Consider the following 17,031-nt stretch of genomic DNA (forward strand, 5'->3'; position numbering starts at 1 on the left):
TTTAGGGTTAGTATTGTTTCTATTCATTTATTTTTCAATCTTTCTGACTCCACGTGGGGTTTTCTTGGCAGAGATACTTGAATGATTTGCCATTTTCTTCTCCAGCTCCTTTTATAGATGGGGAAACTGAAGCAAACAGAGTTAAATGACTTGCCCAGGGTCACACAGCTACTAATTGTCTGAGATCAGATTTGAACTCAAGAAGAAGCTGCTTCCTGGTTTGAGGCCTGGTACTTTATGCACTGCACTACCTAGAAGACAACATCAAAGATTTCTTTCTGTGTCTTTCCCAGTCTTTCCCTTCTCAGTGTCAACCTTCACACTCTGCCTAATGCACAAGTTTGACAATGTTACTCCCCCATTCAAAATTCTTCAATGATTCCTCAGTGTTGAAAGACAAAGAAAAAAAATACATATTTTTCCATTAGCTAGTTTTACTTTATTAGTCTTTTACAATCTGACTTCAATCTGTCTTTTCAAACTTATTTTACTCTATATTCCTCCATGAGAAAAATGTGGGAAGTTGGGCAAAAACCCAGGATGAACTGGGTTCAGGTCCTTGCCTGTGTGACCCTGGGCAAAGTATTTAATTTCTCAGAGTTCTGGGCAAGTCTAAAAGACTGTTTCAGAGAATGTACCAATCTTCATTGATAAGAATCACTTATTTTTTTTATTCCCAGGTCCAATCCCATTTCTCTTTTCTGTGCTCCATATTCCAGCCAAACTGGACTATATATTGCTCCCCAATCTTGTCCTACATTTTCCTGCACATTTACACAGATCTGTCCCAGAATGCATGTATCTTCATCAGATTCTGGAGGAATCCTTTCTTTCCTTCAAGACTCAGGCCCAGTTCAAGTGCCTTCTCAATGCAGAAATCATCCTCTTCCTTGGAAACTACCGCCCCATCCCCCCAGCTGAAAGCTATCTTTTTAGAGCATAGTCTAGAGTCCTTCTTTGCCTATATCATGTTCTATCTTGTGCCTTCAAGGGGTTATATGATCTCTAGAGATCCTTCCAGCTATTTTAACAGCATAGATACTTATCTCTGTACTGATACTACCTAACACTTCTATTATATTGTAAATTCCTAGAGGTTCAGGGACTGTTATTTTGTGTTCCCAGAGATTTGTACATAATAGATGCCAATTGAATATTTGCTAAATTGAGTAGGGGGAATAACGAGGCTTAAAAGTAGAATAGGAACAGTGATGACAATCTTAAAAGATAATCATATCTTCTCTAAGTCTTTTCTGCCTCAGCTTAAATTCCTTCAATCACTATGACATAGATTTCACTCCTCTCAGCCTTCTGATCACCCTTTGCTGTACATGTTTCAACTCATCCCTAAAATGTGTCTCTGCAATTAAACACCAAAATTTAGGTCTGGTATGAACAGAGCAGAGAATTGTGGGGACCTCACCTCCTTTCTTCTGCTTCTTAGAGAAACTTATCCCTTATATTTCAAGGCTGTCAACCAAGATTGGCATTCAACCCTGTTGCTGCAAAACTGCTAGCTGGACAAACCTTAGCTGAAGGCCTGAGGCCACACCTCTGTCTCTTCCTCCTCCAATTTCATTGCCATCAGGACAGAAAGACCCAGAGGAGACTAGAACATAGTCCAGTTGTCTAACCAACTTCTTAAAAATATTTTTGTACTAACAGAGGGTTTTGTGTAAGCTGGATGATAGCCACACAATGCTATAGTACTTTAAGGTTTACAGAGAATTTAATGACCAAGAATAAATCCATTTTAAAAATAAGGAAACTGAGGGTTGTTCACCATCACCAAGCGAGGAGCTATCAGAGCCATACTCAATCTCTGGCCTTTTAATTCCAAGCCTTTCCATTGTATATCCAAGCCCATTCCATCTACCTCCTTTCTATATGGTTTAAATTCCTGTCATGTTGACAGAAGGACTATGGGCCAGCAGAAGATACTGCTACAATCTATTGATGAGTTTCCAGTCAGTGGAGGCATTCTATCAGGGGATGGATGGCCTCTTTTCAAAGATGCTATTGCTGATTAGAATTGGGATATATTCCTTTATGATTCTGCAAATCTATGTACACAGGCTTGTCCAGGACAGTTCAAATATAGGGAAAAGCTGTTTATTTGTAAAACCAAGGAAAGAACCTGTGCTTTTTTGTTTGTTTTTCTTTACTGGAGCTGCCTTTTCTCCAAAGTCCTGATTTCTTAAGAATCACAGAATCTCAGAGACTCATGCCTGAAGAAAAATTTCCTTTGATGAAATTATTCCCAACTCAAGAGTATCTGTTTTTTTTTTTTTTATTTTGGTGGCAATCATCAGGAGGAAGCAAAGTGTTATATTCTAAGAAAGATTTTAAAATTATACAACTCATCTGTACCAACAATAGCCCTGTGTATTACTGTCCATGATAGGCTCTATGTCTTTATAATATAATGTGCTACTTGACATCACAAACTAGTTGGATGAGACTTTAGAGATCATAGATCCAGTGGCATGGTGGGAAGTGCATTGGATGTGGAATCAGATGACTTGGTTCTGCTACATATTTGCTGTGTAACTTTAAGTAAATCAAGTGATTTGGGGTCTTAGTTTCCTATTTATAGAAAAAGGTTCCCTTTAGCTCAATTAAGCTTCTCATTTTACACATGAAGAAACTAAGATTTAGGAAGGGCTGATAGTCATACAAATAAGAGTTTGGATCTGAATACAAGTCTGATTTTTTTCCCCTAGCATTACATCTTTATTTTCAAAATTTCATGTAAAAATATACTCTTCATGGTGCTCTCATACTTGCTTGCTGCACCCTAGGCTGATAATCACTTTGCCTATCCTTAGTTGGGGCCATTAGGCATAGCTACCTTGGAAACTAGAAAAAGAGAATGGAATTTTGGGTACTATTGGTAGAAAAAGAACTCTGGAGACAAAAAGCACATGCCTTGTTTGCCTTCAGGAGGCCTTTGCAAAAGGTATTATCAACCACTTGTCCCTCTTTTCCCATAATGTAAAAGATTTCTCTAGTCCTGTTTTTCAAAAGATTATCCAGAAGTTAATAAAGCATTACATTTATTTACCACTTTAAAAAAATCAATATCCTCATAACTTGGCCAGGTCAGCAATCCAGATATTATCCCCATTATACAGATGAGAAGCCCAGAGAGGTGAATTCAGTTGTCCAAAGTCACAGCTACTAAAACATGAAGTTGGATTCAAATGCATATTCTCAGTTCTCTTTTCATTAACCAGCTCTCTCATGCATACCATTTCTGCTCTTTATACACAGTAAAGAATTTTTAATCAAGAATAATATCCAGAGAAACTGACAAGATGCTGATTGGAATCACTGGCACAGGTGGAAATTCCCTAATGCCTTTTCCACTCTGCCAGATTATACTAATTATTAAACTGTAGGCAAAAATCTCTGAGAAAGACCCCACCTCAAACCTTTGGTCCTGCTTATCCCAGCATCAAACTAATGGCCCCAAGTGGCAAGTCAAACATAAGGAAAATCCAGGATGTGTATCTGGAAGGGTTATAGGATTACAAAATCATTAAGCTGGAAGGGAACTTCGAGGTCAAATACAACTCTGAAGCTTTTGCTTTTTTTTTTTTTTTTTTTTTTTTTTTTTATTTTTTAGCTTATGCAAACTCACTCACACACACTCGGAAGGAAGGAGCAATGTAAATTTAATTTCAATTCATGGACTTTTGTTCTATGACCAGAGCTTCAAAGTCCAACTGGATGGAGAATAAGTTCCACCGAATAGGGCTTTATACAATCTATTTTTTTCCTGGGCTCGTGAACTGAGTGCTCAGCAATCTACTCACAGATGTTCAGAGCTGAAGAAACCTCAGAAATCATCTAGTAGAAACTATTCCTTTAACAGAGGAGGAATAGAGGGGGCCAGAAATGACAATGGTCTTGATTAAGGTCATGTCAGCAACAGAGTCAGCACTTGAACCCAGTTCTCTTGCCTCCTAGTTGGAAGTGATTTCTACTACTACGCCCCAGCTGCTCATGCGCTTTCCAACAGCTGTAAACCAATTGGCAAAGATAGGTCCCACCCAATCCATCTGGCAGGAAGATGTCTGAGCCAGCTCCAGCAGACCATTTGTCGTCTGGGGTATGCAGGGACGATTCACAGACAGAGCTTGCTTCCCTTCTCACATTCTCATCAGTTTCTAAATACAGTCACTTCTCCCCACCCCCCACTCAACATTCTTCAACCTTAAACTACTATAGAAATGTGAGTTACTGCTATTATTACTATTCAGCACTGTAAGAGCCAGACTGTCCTTTGGAGAAATCCGCCTGGGATACTGTACATTTGGCTACCATTGCACACACCCACCAACCTGCTCTTGCTTATTTATACCCAGGCAGGGACCTGGGGATGAGGAAGGAGAGCACCCAGAGAGCTCTTAAAAAGACACTCTCATCTGAATAATCGCTTGACCCAAGCACTACTGTCTAGTACCAGGCAGACTAAGTGCCCCAGAGGGCAACTGTCAGAGATGGGTGGCATCCCCTGCTCCGAAAGGCCTGCCTTGAACCTCATCTCCCCCGTAGGAACAAAAGCAGGCAGGAGCCTGGGTGTGGATGGTTCCTGCAGATGCAGGGTTGTCTCTTCCTGCTCCTCAGTCAGAGCCAACGCAGCCTCCCCTCCACCTCCACCCCATCGCCCCCGGTTCCCATAGCGAAGCAATAGGAATAGATAGATGTACTTACTGCTGGTGTTCATGGTGACGCCCTGGCTCTGAATTTCTCATTCAACAAAGAGGCCAAAGCGGTTCTTTAAATGTGGTCCCCCTTTGCTCCAATGCTCACCTGGTGGTGGTGGGGAGGGGGGGCGGCGGCGGAGAGAAGGGGTAGAGGAGGGACTATCAGGGAGAGGGGCTCGAGATGATCTGCAAGGTTTCTTCCAGCTCTAAATCCTATGATCAGGTGGTCTTTTCTATCCCAGGTATGCCCTCTCTGCCCTCAGTCTGCCTCTCTCTGCCTCCTGACTCTGTTCTCGATCTTGGAAAGGCAGAAGCAATGAATGACAAGCAGATAGGGCTGGCAGGCAGGGCATGCAGGCCCGCGGACAGACAAACCGACTGAGTGCCGCTGCCCTGGCGCCTCGCCTGAGCTTTCGCTGGCTCCAGGGTTCCCCCGTGCAATGCGGACCAATTCCAGCTGGACTTTTCCTGTGAGCGCTCCAAGGGGGTGTGGACCACTGGGAGGGAGGGAAAAGCAGGGTGGGGGGGTGGGGAGGGAGAGAAGGGAGGGAGCTAGGCTGCAGCCCCGCTCCTGTCCAAGCGAAGCCAAGCCGCGGCTACGAGGTTCTCGCCCAGCCCCAGAACTCGCCTGGCAGCCGAGGCGGGGAGCCCCGAATGCCCACTCCGCGCCCCGCCCCGCCCCGCCCCGCCTCGCCGCGTGCCTGGAGAGTCTGCAGGGGATGCTTTCGGGAGGTCTGGACTCTGCTAGGGAACGGGGACCAGAAAAGGAGGAGAACCAGACCCGGGAAAGAAGCCTTCCCGCAGGGTTTGCTAGCTTTACCAGCGCCTAGGGAAGCCGCGGATGGCCGACTGCCGCCCGCCACCTGCTGGATACAATGCGATTCGCTCAGGCTCCTGGCATTTTGGGGGGCACAATAATGTTTCGCATTTCTAAAACGCTTCGAGTTTACAAGCACTTAAAATTATAACACGTGGAACTGTAAGGGACCCTTAGAGACCATCTAGCTCGACCCTTCCTTTGGAAATTGAGAAAAGTGATCCAAAAATAGGGAAATACTCATTATTAGTAACAGGGCTCCAACTATGCGCTTTCCATCCCATCACGGAGCAATTAGAACTGGCAGGGACTTCAGACATCACTCAATCTAACCTCTTCATTTTGTAATTTGTGTAGACTGAGGCCCAGGGAGAGGAAGTCATACAGCTGGTAAATAGCAGAGTTGTCATCTGTTCCCAGATCTGCAAATTCAAAATCCAGTGCTCATTCTAGCCAGCTATCCTGCTTCTTCTCAGCCCTCACAACAACCCTATGGGAAAAAGTAGAGGAAAACTAGTAATTTAGTTAATAAGCATTTATTAAGCGGCTGTTGTATACTAAACACTGTTCAGAACTCTGAAAATTCAAAGAATGATGAGATAGCTCATTGTTTCAAGAAGGCAGACAGCATGAAAACAAATGGGTACAAAATACAAACTATATTACCAGCATCAGGGAACAATAAAAGAAAATGCCAGGAATTACTAAATGGAGGGTCTTGTATGAGGAACAGCAAGAAGGCCAATGTCTTTGGAAGGAAGAGCCCATGGGAATGAATCATGTCTAAAATGTCTGTGTGAGTAAATTGCAGGTAGTAAGGAGTGTTAAGATTTGAACTCAGGTTCAAATCAGGTTATGAATTGCAGATAGAACTCGGTTAGGAACTAGAGGTTTTCTGGTCCAGTGTTTTCATTTGGATGGGGAAAATGGGGGCAAAACTGAGGACCAGAGTGGGAATATGATTCTTTGAAGGAAAAATAGATAAAAGTAGCTAAACTGAAAAATTAATAATAACTCATACTTAAGATTTATGAGTAAAATAAGCACTTTGTAAAACTTGAAGAAGAGTTATTACCAGAGTAGCTCACTAGACTTATTTTATAGATTCAGGAAATTGAGGTCCAGGAATGGGGTATGACTTAAATTAGTAACAGAATAGTAATTTGTATTGGATATTTCCAGTTTCTTTGCAGTAAGTCACCCACTTTCTTTCCCTACTCTTCATAAGAATTCTATGAAGTAAGAAGTACAAATCTTATTCTCTCCATTTTAAGGATGGAGAACTGGAGGCTCCAGGTGATATTATTATATCCATTTTACAGATAAGGAAACTGTGGCAGATAGAAGTTAAATGCCTTGCTTAGGGATACACAGCTAGGAAGGATTTGAACTCAGATTTTCCTGATTCCAGGCTTTATGATCATTTATAGCCCATATTAAACTCTGAACATTCTATGCTTTTAATATTCAGGATCCTAACATTTCTTCCAGTCCTGAATTTCTATTATTTTCAGTAGCAACACTAGTAGAAAAAGACATTGGACTAGTGCTTAGTTCAAATTCTTCAATAAATTTTTTATATTATTTTAGGCAAGCTATTTCTGATCTCTAAGTTTCAGTTTTATCATTCAGGAAATGAGTGGGTAGGTTTAGACCTTTGACCTCTAACATTGTGTGACTCTAAAAATGGTATATTATTTCTTTTGCTTTCCCTAAGGGGAGGAGAAAGGGAATAGGCCAAAGGTATCAAATAGTCAGGGTCCACAGTCCCCAATGCAACCTAAACCAGATTAAAATGAAATTGAGAAATAGTCTAGAAAATAAATAAAATACAATAAAACATAATGTTAACATGTGGTTTTCTAATTCAATATGCCCTGGCAGGAACCCTTGTCTAATTTAGTAGCCTTATTTCTAGTTGAGTCTGACACTTCTGCTTTAAGCCTTGGGATCCTAAGAACATAGTACCTCTTCTTCTTCCATACTTCTATTTTGATTCTCTTTATGTTTTATTCTACATTCTATTCATGATCTGCCACTATGTTCATAGCCCAAGCACTGAAGCTGGTATTAATGTCAATGAGTGGCATTAGCTCCATTCCCAAGCACCAACTACACTCAAGAAAGCTTGGTCTCTGCCCAAGGAAACCAGCAAGGAAATCATTGTATGACTCACTTTGGTTCTTGGCTAACTGTCCTAGGAAATTCCAACTTTCACATGGTCTGTTATCATCCTAAAACATTTTGTGTGTGTGTGTGTGTGTGTGTGTGTGTGTGTGTGTGTGTTTGTATGTATGTGTGTGTTGGTGGTAGTGGTGGTGGTGATGGTAATAGAAGTGTAACAAGCTGCATAGAAGAGTAAAAAAAAAAAAAATTCAAGACTTGGGAATGAGTCCCCAGTGTTAGTCCTAGTTCTGCCATTAATTCACAATCTGTCCTTGGTTTTCCACCTTAGTCTCCCTCTTTGTAAAATAATATAGGATAGTAGAATCAATTGATTTCTAAAGTCCCTTATAATTCTAACATTTCATTTTCTAAGATGCCTTTCAGCTTTGACATAGAATGTTCTTTATTCTATTGTTTCATACCTTTCACCTGGTCCCTGAAATCCTGGATCCCTTCTAGCTCAAATCATGTGTTCAAAAATCCTTATTCTGTTTTACAGGGAATGAGCAGCACTCTCAGAAGATTGGGACATAAATTTCTGCTTGTCAATCTATAAAGATGATCAATCACTCAATAGGTATTGATTAGACATCTTCTATTTACCAGGCATTATGCTAATCCCTAGTACCTCTGGGGCTATAAAGAAAGGCAAAATAATATCCTTGATCTCTAGGAGCATGTGGGGACTAATAAAGTCATTAAGGTTAAGAAGAAAAAAGAGTCATTGAGTTTGCAATCAGATATGGATCTTAGAAATAATTTCTTAAGTTGTATCAACAAAAAAGAGAAATTATTATCATGCTGTTTTGGTCATGTTTTGGTCAGATTCCATCTGGAGTATTATATCCAGTTCTTTGTGTGACATTTTGGGAAGACCACAACAATCTTGTGTGTGTCTATAGGAGGATGAGGGAACTTGAAACCATGCCATAGGATGATAATATTATTATTAAAACAACAATAATAATAGTTGGCACTAATATAATCATATTAAAGTTTACAAGCATTTAACATACGTGGCTGTTATAAACTTTGAGGACCTTAGTCCACTTACTAATCTTTCTGAATGGTCAAATTCTCAGACCTGGGTCAGCTACATTTCATCCTTATGGCTCTAGGGGTACCCCTGAAAGATCAGGAATGACTCTGTAGTGCTCTGGCTCAAGCAAGCTGTCACTAGTGTGCTTCCGCCTAAAATGAACAATTGAGAATCAATTTAATTAACAAATCTGAAACTACTTAAGTGTTAGTTACTAAGGTATTATATCAAAGTAGTTGACACAAAACATCTCAAACATCCATGGCCCACTTTCCTCAGAATATGTATAGAATCCAGAAGGAAATGGGCTCATGCTTAGAGATCATGAGTTCTTTTCTTTTATTTGTGGGGTGTCTGAGAAGTTCTCTTCCATCCATCTGTTGTTGATTCTCAGTGTTGACACTATTACTATCTGATCTAGGAAAACTGCTAGGCCATTGGTTGGGAAGGAAAGTCCAGCATCTTCCAGAACCTTTAAAATGAGTATGGTACTCCTCTATCCAAATATGAGTAGAGAGGCAGACCAGACCAAGGCCAAAGTTTAGGTCTCTTTTCCCTCTCCCATATTAATAGCTGGTTTCTGGAATTATCCCCTATCCCTTTTTTTTTTAAACTTGCTTGATAATTTGTACCATGAGATATGAGCAAGTTTCCTTGGCCTGCACACATATAATTCTTGTTCAATTTTATTCCACTTCCATAGGCTTTTTAATAACTTAATCTAAGATTTATGAGTGACTGCTTGATGGAAGCATATTCTTAACTAGTTAAGGTATTAAGATTAAAATTGTGTAGGATAGTTTTAATGCCATCCTTAAATATATATTTTTTTCTCATTTGAGCCTCCTTGTGAGATAAGTATAATAGTTTGTTTCATCCCTATTTTATAGATGAAGAAATCTAGGCTCACAGATATTAAGTGATTCATTTTTGGTCACATAACTAGTAGGGATTAGTAACTGGGGATGTTTATCTGGGAGTGGGAAAGATAAGTTAGATAGGATCAATGACTTCAAATATCTGGTGTGAGGACTTGTTCTCTGTGGGGCCAGAGAGCAGAATCAGGAGTAAATTTGAGTTAATTGCAGGGAGGCACATTTTTGTTTGATATGAACAAAAATTTCCTGTCAATGGAATGGAGCTCCCTTGACTGGAAACACTCAAAGAAGGTTGAGTGGCCACTTAATGGGGACATTGCAAAGGATTTTCACACTTACACAGACCTAAATACCCTCTAATAACCTTCCTGAGCTATGATTCTATAACCTCAGACAACCTTCTCATTTTGATGAAGTAGCTCAGAGAAGAGAAATGCATTAGAATTGTAGTTGGCACATAATGAATGCTATATAAATGCTATATTATTATTTTTATTTCCATTTTTTCTCTCCCTCCCCCCATTCTTCTCTTTTCAAGATGGCAAGCAATCTGATATAGGTTATACATGTACAATCATATTGAATATATTTCCACAATAGTTATATTGTGTAAGAAGAATCAGAACAAAAGGGGAAAAGTCATGAAGAAAAAAAGAACAAAATGTGAAAGTAGTATTCTTTGATCTGCATTCAGACTCCATGGTTCTTTCTCTAGATGTGAAAAAATGTTATATTATTGTTGTTGCTGTTAATTCCACAGGTCACAGATCAGATTAGCAGAACTGAGACAGGAATCCAAATCTCCTCATGCTTAGTTTAATATTCTTGTGAATATGGATGTGCTTACACTAATAGAATTTGTGCCTCTCTCATCTGTATCTTAAGGATCTTAATATTATTCCACATGAGGACTGATTGAAAGAATTAAGGGTTTCAACCTGGAGAAGGGAAGACTTAGGGGAACCTGCTAGTTTCCTTCAAGGATTTGAAAGCTCAGGTGAGGGAGGAAAGAGATTTGTTCTCATTGGGATGAGTAAAAACAATATGTGGAGTGGCAAAGAAGAAAATTTAAGTGTGATAGAAAGAAAAAAAAATCCTAACAAACAGATTCATCCAAAGTGGACTGCTTTGAAGGTTTCCTTTCACTTCAAGGATCACCTTTAAGTTCGAATATAAAATCTCCTTTTTGGCATTCAATGAATTTTATCCCCTTCTATCTTTCCTGTCTTCCTAAATCTTATACCCTGTCACATGCAGTGTGATCTAATGACCTCCTCTGTTCCTCTCATAGGACATTCCATCTTTGGTTTGTATGTATTTTCACTGGTTATCCTTCATACTTGGGATTCTCCTTATCTCTGCCTGACTTCCTTGGCTTCCTTCAAAAATCCCTCTTTATACAAGAAATCTTAGTACTCTAATTCTAGTGCCTTCCTTCTGAAATTATCTCCAGTTTATCTTTTATATATCCTGTTTGTACACGGCTGCTTTGATTTTGCCTCTCCCTGCATCTCTTTAGCTCAGTACAATGCTTGGTATATCATAGGCTCTTAATAAATGCTCGGTGAATTGACTTGTCTTCACTTGAGATTGTCAAACAAAAGCTGAAGATCATCCTTTGATCTTGTTGAGTATATTGTAAGGGAGATACTTGTTCAGGTTTAGTTTGAACAAAAGGGCCTCTGAAGTCCTTTCCAACCCAGCTATTCTGTAATTCTGTGATGGGAAATTAACAAATGTTAATAAATGTATCAAACTAATTTCCCAAGAACAATTACAATGAATATTTTTTTATGGAGTAAGAAATGATGACTATGAGGAAGTAAAAAAGACATGGGAAGATTTGTATGAACTGCAGCAGAACAAAATAAGGAGAACCAAGAGACAGATAATACATAATGTATCAACAGCAGTGTAAATGAAATGTCATTAAAGGGAAGATCAACACAGAGTAACTAATACACACACACATACATATATATATATATGTATGTATATAGTTATGGCCTCAGAGAATAGATGCCAATAGTGAAACATTCTTTCCCCCTTATGACTTCGGGTGAGATGGCAGGATGGGGCAGGAAGTCACTAGGACAGACTATACTTCTATTTAAAATTGACTGAGGTTGGTCACTTTTATCTGATGTTCTTGTTGAATTATTTTTCTTTTTCACAAAGGAAGTTTCAAAAGGGGAGAGGAGGAGGTGGAGGTAGCGGTCAAATAACTGACATAAAGACAAACAACCTCAGTGAAATACATAAGAAATAGAACTCAGTTCACAAGATTTAGGCAAATTCATGCAGTAATTAAAGAAATAAGAATGTTTAGAAATTCATTCATAAGATCTGGGGACTAATGTCAAGCCTGATTATATTTTGGCTTAGTATAAACACAGACTTCCAGTCAGCAGGTTGAAGGAAACAGGGTTAAGCTGAGGGATAGTCAGAGCAGGGTCGGTCAGGGCAGTTGTGTGGACCAGCAGGAAGCCAAGCTTCAGGGCAGGGCAAAGGGTATTAATCCTTCAGCCAAAGAAAAGAAGCTTCTGTTCCTGGAGGCTGCCGGGCAGAGTTAGGTTCTAGGTAGAAGGATCTGTGTTTACAGCAGCCCTGAGAGAGAAAACAGAACAATGGAGATAGAGAAGTAAGAGCAAACAGAGGAGAAATAAGGGGAGTTGAAGGGATTCTGCTGCTTTTGTAGCTGGGTTACCTTACTTTGTCTTGTCCCTGGGGCCAACCTGCCTCACTTTTCTGGATCTTTTAAAAAGCTTTATTATTCATCAAGACTCCTACTTATTCTACATTAATTGGCAGGGAGGAAATATGCATTTCTTAAGCATCTACTATGTACCTATGAGTCACTATATTAATTTCTTTACAAATACTATCTCATTTGAATCTCATAACAACGCTAGGAGACAGGTGCTATGGTTGTCCCCATTTTACAGAAGAGAAAAATAAGGGGGGGGCAGATAGATGGTGTAGTGCAGTGATTCTCAAACTTTTGTTTTCAGTATCTTTATCCTATTAAAAATTATTGAGGAACGCCCCAAAGCCCCAAAGGTACAGTTTATGAGTATTTGAAAAGGAAAGCAGTGATCAAAGTGAGTTAGCATTAATTCATTAAAAATGAGTCATATCATGAACTAGTAGTTCTTAAGGGAAGCAATTCAAACTATCTAGACTTATTTGAAAAAAGTACTCCAAATGATTAATAAAGAAACTGTGAGGTTCCTTTTCAGACTCATCAGATTGATTAAAAAAAGAATATGATAAGTTGAAGGAAGTGCAAGAAAATAGGCACAGTAATACAATGGAAAACAATTGCCAACTATGTCCAAAAAGTTACTGAACAATGCTTTGACCTATAATAGCACTTACTAGATTTATACCTCCAAGAGAGCCAATAAAAAGGAAAAGGTACCACATATACAAAAATATTTATAGCAGTATTTTATTGTGGAGGTAAAGAAATGGAAACTAAATGGATGCTTATCAGTTAGTGAATGACTGATCACATTATAGAGTATGTATATAATGAAATATTCTTACTCTAAAAAATGAAGAAATAGATAGTTTCGGAGAAATCTGAAAAGACTTTTATGAGCCAAAGCAAAATGAAATAAGCAGAACCAAGAGAGAAATTTATTCTATAACATCAACATTATAAAAACAAAGTTTTGAAAAACATAACAATTATTAAAGCAATGCTCAATCAAGATTTCAGAAGACCAATTATGAAGAATGCTACTCATTTCATAATAGAAAGAAGATAGGCTAATAAAGTGAGATGAATCTTTAGACAGAGCTAATATGAGATTTTGTTTTGCTTGACTTCGGTTAACAAAATATGTTTAACAAAAATAATAAAGAATGAGATGGCAAAAAAAAGAATGCTATATTAAACTAAACTCAGGGGAGAGAAATGTTAATGAAATCCTTGGAGACAAGATGGAGAATTGTTTGATGATAGGGTATGTTTCAGTGTGTAATCAGACTCTATCACCTCTCTCTAGAAGTGGGTAATAGTTTTCATCATGAGTCCTTCAGCATTGTCTTGGATCATTGATTTGATGGGAATAGTTGTCATTCACAGCTGTTTATCATACAATATTGCTGTCATTGTGAGTCTTCTGGTTCTACTCACTTCATTTTGCAACAGTTCCTATAAGTCTTCTCAGGCTCTTCTGAAACCATATGGCTTATCCTTTCTTAGACCTAGTATTCCATCACATTCATATACCACAACTTGTTCAGCCATTACTCAATTGATGGGCATTGCCTCAATTTCCAATTCTTTGCCACCATAAAAAGAGCTGATATAAATATTTTTGCATATATTGATTTTTTCCCTTTTTTCAGCTCTTTGAAATAAAGATTTAGTAGAGTTAAGCTGGATCAAAGGGTATGCACAGTTTTATAGCCCTTTGGACATGACTGTAGGAACACCTACTAGTCATTAGAGCTGTTTAAAAGTGGAATGGGATTCCTGGGAAAATTATATTTCCTTAACAAGGGAGATTTTTTTTAAGGCAGAGCTGGATTATTGTTTAGAAGGTAGGGATGTTAAAGAAAAGATACTTGCTCAGATCAAGGTTGTCTACATCAATGATGGTTAGCAGACTCCAGGCAACTCACAAAACCCCTGCTGCCCAAACCAGATTAAAATTTAATTGAGAATTATTTAACAGAATCAATAAAAATGCAATAAATCATAGATAATGTTAAAATGTGTTTTTTTATTATAACTTTTTATTGACAGAACATATGCATGGGTAATTTTTTACAACATAAAATGTGTTTTTTTAAATCAAAATGTGCACCAGGTCCTTTTTATATGGTTTATTGGCCCCATTTCTGGTTGAATTTGAAACCACTGCTCTAAATGATTTTTGAGATCCTTTCTGACTATGATATTCTATAAATTTATTATATTAATGAGTTAGACAAGACAAGACAAAAGATTAATACATCTAGTGGTGCTAAAATTGCAGTTAGAGAGGATAAGCAAGTTGAGTTGTTCAAGGTTACATAGTGAACTAATGGAAGAACGAGGCCTGCTGAACTCCTTGTTCATGCACTCTTTTTTTTTTTTTTTCATGCACTCTTGATATTACAGCACACTGTGTCTAAATCATAAAGTCAATCAACCAATCAACAAGCCCCTGCTGCTATGTGCCAGACACTTTGATGGAGATATAAGTACAAAGACTCAAACAATTCCTACTTGAAAGGAGCTAATAGAGATAGAAAGCACCTTACTGAAAAGCAGCATGATATAAAGGGAAGAGCATGGGGCACAGAGTTAAAGATGTGGTTTCCATCACCACTCCCATTCCTTCTGGCTATGTGACCATGAATAAATCACTCAAACTTTCTGAATCTCACTTGCATCATTTGCAAAATCTAATAGATAATGTATATTATATAAATATAATAATAATATACATATAATATAATATAAAACAGTTAATATACATATACCTGTTTTAGAAAGTTGTTGTGAAGAAAATGCTGTATAAATCCTGAAGCATAGAAATTGGGACTGGATAGAGGAAACTTTCCTTTCTTTGATAGAGGGAACTTCCAAGTAGGGAAACTCTCTAGAAATTTAGATCTGAACCTTCTCTGAAATTTATATTATCAGTGAATTCTCTAGGGTGTCAAGAGATTAAATGACTTTCTCAGGATCACATAGCATTTATAGGTAAGAGTTAGTACTTAAATCCAGGCCTTCTAGGTCAACTTTTTATTCACTATACCTCATTGCTTCTCAGAGAGTTATAGAAATGTAAGTTATTATCAGGCATCTAGGGGATGCAGTGGATAGAGCACTAGACTTTGAACTAGGAAGACTCATCTCTCCGAATTCAAATGTGGCCTCAGACACTTACTAGCTGCTAGTAAGTCACTGGCAAAGTCACTTAACCCTGTTTGCTTTGTTTTTTCATCTGCAAAATGAATTGGAGAGGAAAATGGCAAACCACTCCAGTATCTTTGCCAAGAAAACTCCAAATGGGGTCATGAAGAATCACACACAACAAATGACAACAATGACAAAATGACAACAAAAATAGAATAATTAGCATTTGCGTATCCTATAATTTTATTAATCTTATTTGATTTTAATGTTTTGTTAAACACCTGTAGGTGGTAAGTGCTATTATTATCCTCATATTATAAATGAGGAGGTTGAAACAGAGTTAAGTGACTTGTCCAGGATTACAGCTGGTAAGTGTCTGAGGCCATAGATACATAATACTGAGACAGTAATACAGAGAAAGGAGACCATTGCCATGAGTTAGAGGCAAAGCATGGATAGATGTTGATGTATACAGCCTTGAGAAATGAATGAGTCCTAGAAAGTTCCAAGTGATTCTTCTGAGATGTATTAAATGAACAGCCTTATTTTCCATGAATAAAACTTGATATATTCCTGAATATAAAGCCAGGAAGAAGGAGGGTAAAAAGAGCTAATGACCCCATGGCTTGGAAATGGTGAGAAACATTCAATGGCAGCTTGCAAAGAGGGCAGGAAGTTGTGGGTGGGATATTCTCTGTGGTTAGGCTGGGAAAATCATCAGTAAAGAACAAATTTGGCTCAGACTAAGTTAGACAATGCATTTTAGAATTGTAGAAAAGATCCTTTTGTTCTGAATTCTGTCTCAGCCACCTGGAAAGGAGATTACTCAGGAAATACACAAGGGGTTAATCTACCCCTATTCCTAGATTAGTTAGAAAACCATGGGGAGACATCATGGGTCATCTGTGGGCGAGTTGGAGTCCTCCTTCAGGGGAAGGTGCAATGTGTTTGGTACAAGCCCTCTTTGGACCAGAATCAACAAGTTATTGAATCTGATCTAGGAGAGACCTTAAAGCATAGAAAATTGGAACTGAAAGGAACCTTAAAAGTCATCTCTATCAATACCATCATTTTATAGGAAAGAAATCAGAGATCGAGAGTAATTAAATAAATTGGTCATATAATATGTGGTAAAGTAAGTACTGAAATCCCAATCTCTTGATGTTACTTGCATATCATTCCAGCTGTCATTAAGGTCATTGACTATAAAATAATACTGTACTTTTGGCCTTGCATATTCCTGTACTTTCAACTAAAAATTTTCTAGCTGTGAATGGTTCCTTCCTCCATTAGTGTGGATTAAAAAGCTGTTTATTCTGAATGATTGCTGGGATAAAAAACATGCATCTCATCTGATGGCTAGTCCTCTATCAATGAAGCTCTACAAATCTGGTTAGGCTAGTTCTGATATAAGCTCAAAACGAAATATGGGGGTGTCAGAGCTATCCATCTGAAGAGGTAGCATGGCATAGTGAGGGGAAAATGGGATTGGGAGTCAAAAGACCTGGGTTTAAGTCTCATCTCTGCTGTTGGTTCATCGCAAGACCTTGGGGGCACAT

The 17,031-nt window shown here is 38.5% G+C and overlaps 1 protein-coding gene across 5 annotated transcripts in view; it reads right to left on the reverse strand.

Annotated features, from left to right (window-relative positions):
• The window catches only part of ABLIM3 (actin binding LIM protein family member 3), a 180,317-nt gene extending 174,521 nt beyond the window's left edge, over positions 1-5,796 (reverse strand). For 2 of the 5 annotated variants that reach the window (XM_051978945.1, XM_051978946.1), the window contains exon 1: positions 4,720-5,795. In XM_051978945.1, the coding sequence (XP_051834905.1) occupies positions 4,720-4,732 (13 nt within the window). In that variant the 5' untranslated portion in view covers positions 4,733-5,795. Of the gene's footprint in view, positions 1-4,719 lie in introns of all 5 variants that reach the window. The other 3 variants (XM_051978948.1, XM_051978943.1, XM_051978947.1) reach the window with 3 other exon arrangements.
• Between the last annotated feature and the right edge of the window lie 11,235 nt (positions 5,797-17,031).

Source organism: Antechinus flavipes, chromosome 2 (assembly GCF_016432865.1).
Source record: "Antechinus flavipes isolate AdamAnt ecotype Samford, QLD, Australia chromosome 2, AdamAnt_v2, whole genome shotgun sequence".
Classification (NCBI taxonomy): domain Eukaryota; kingdom Metazoa; phylum Chordata; class Mammalia; order Dasyuromorphia; family Dasyuridae; genus Antechinus; species Antechinus flavipes.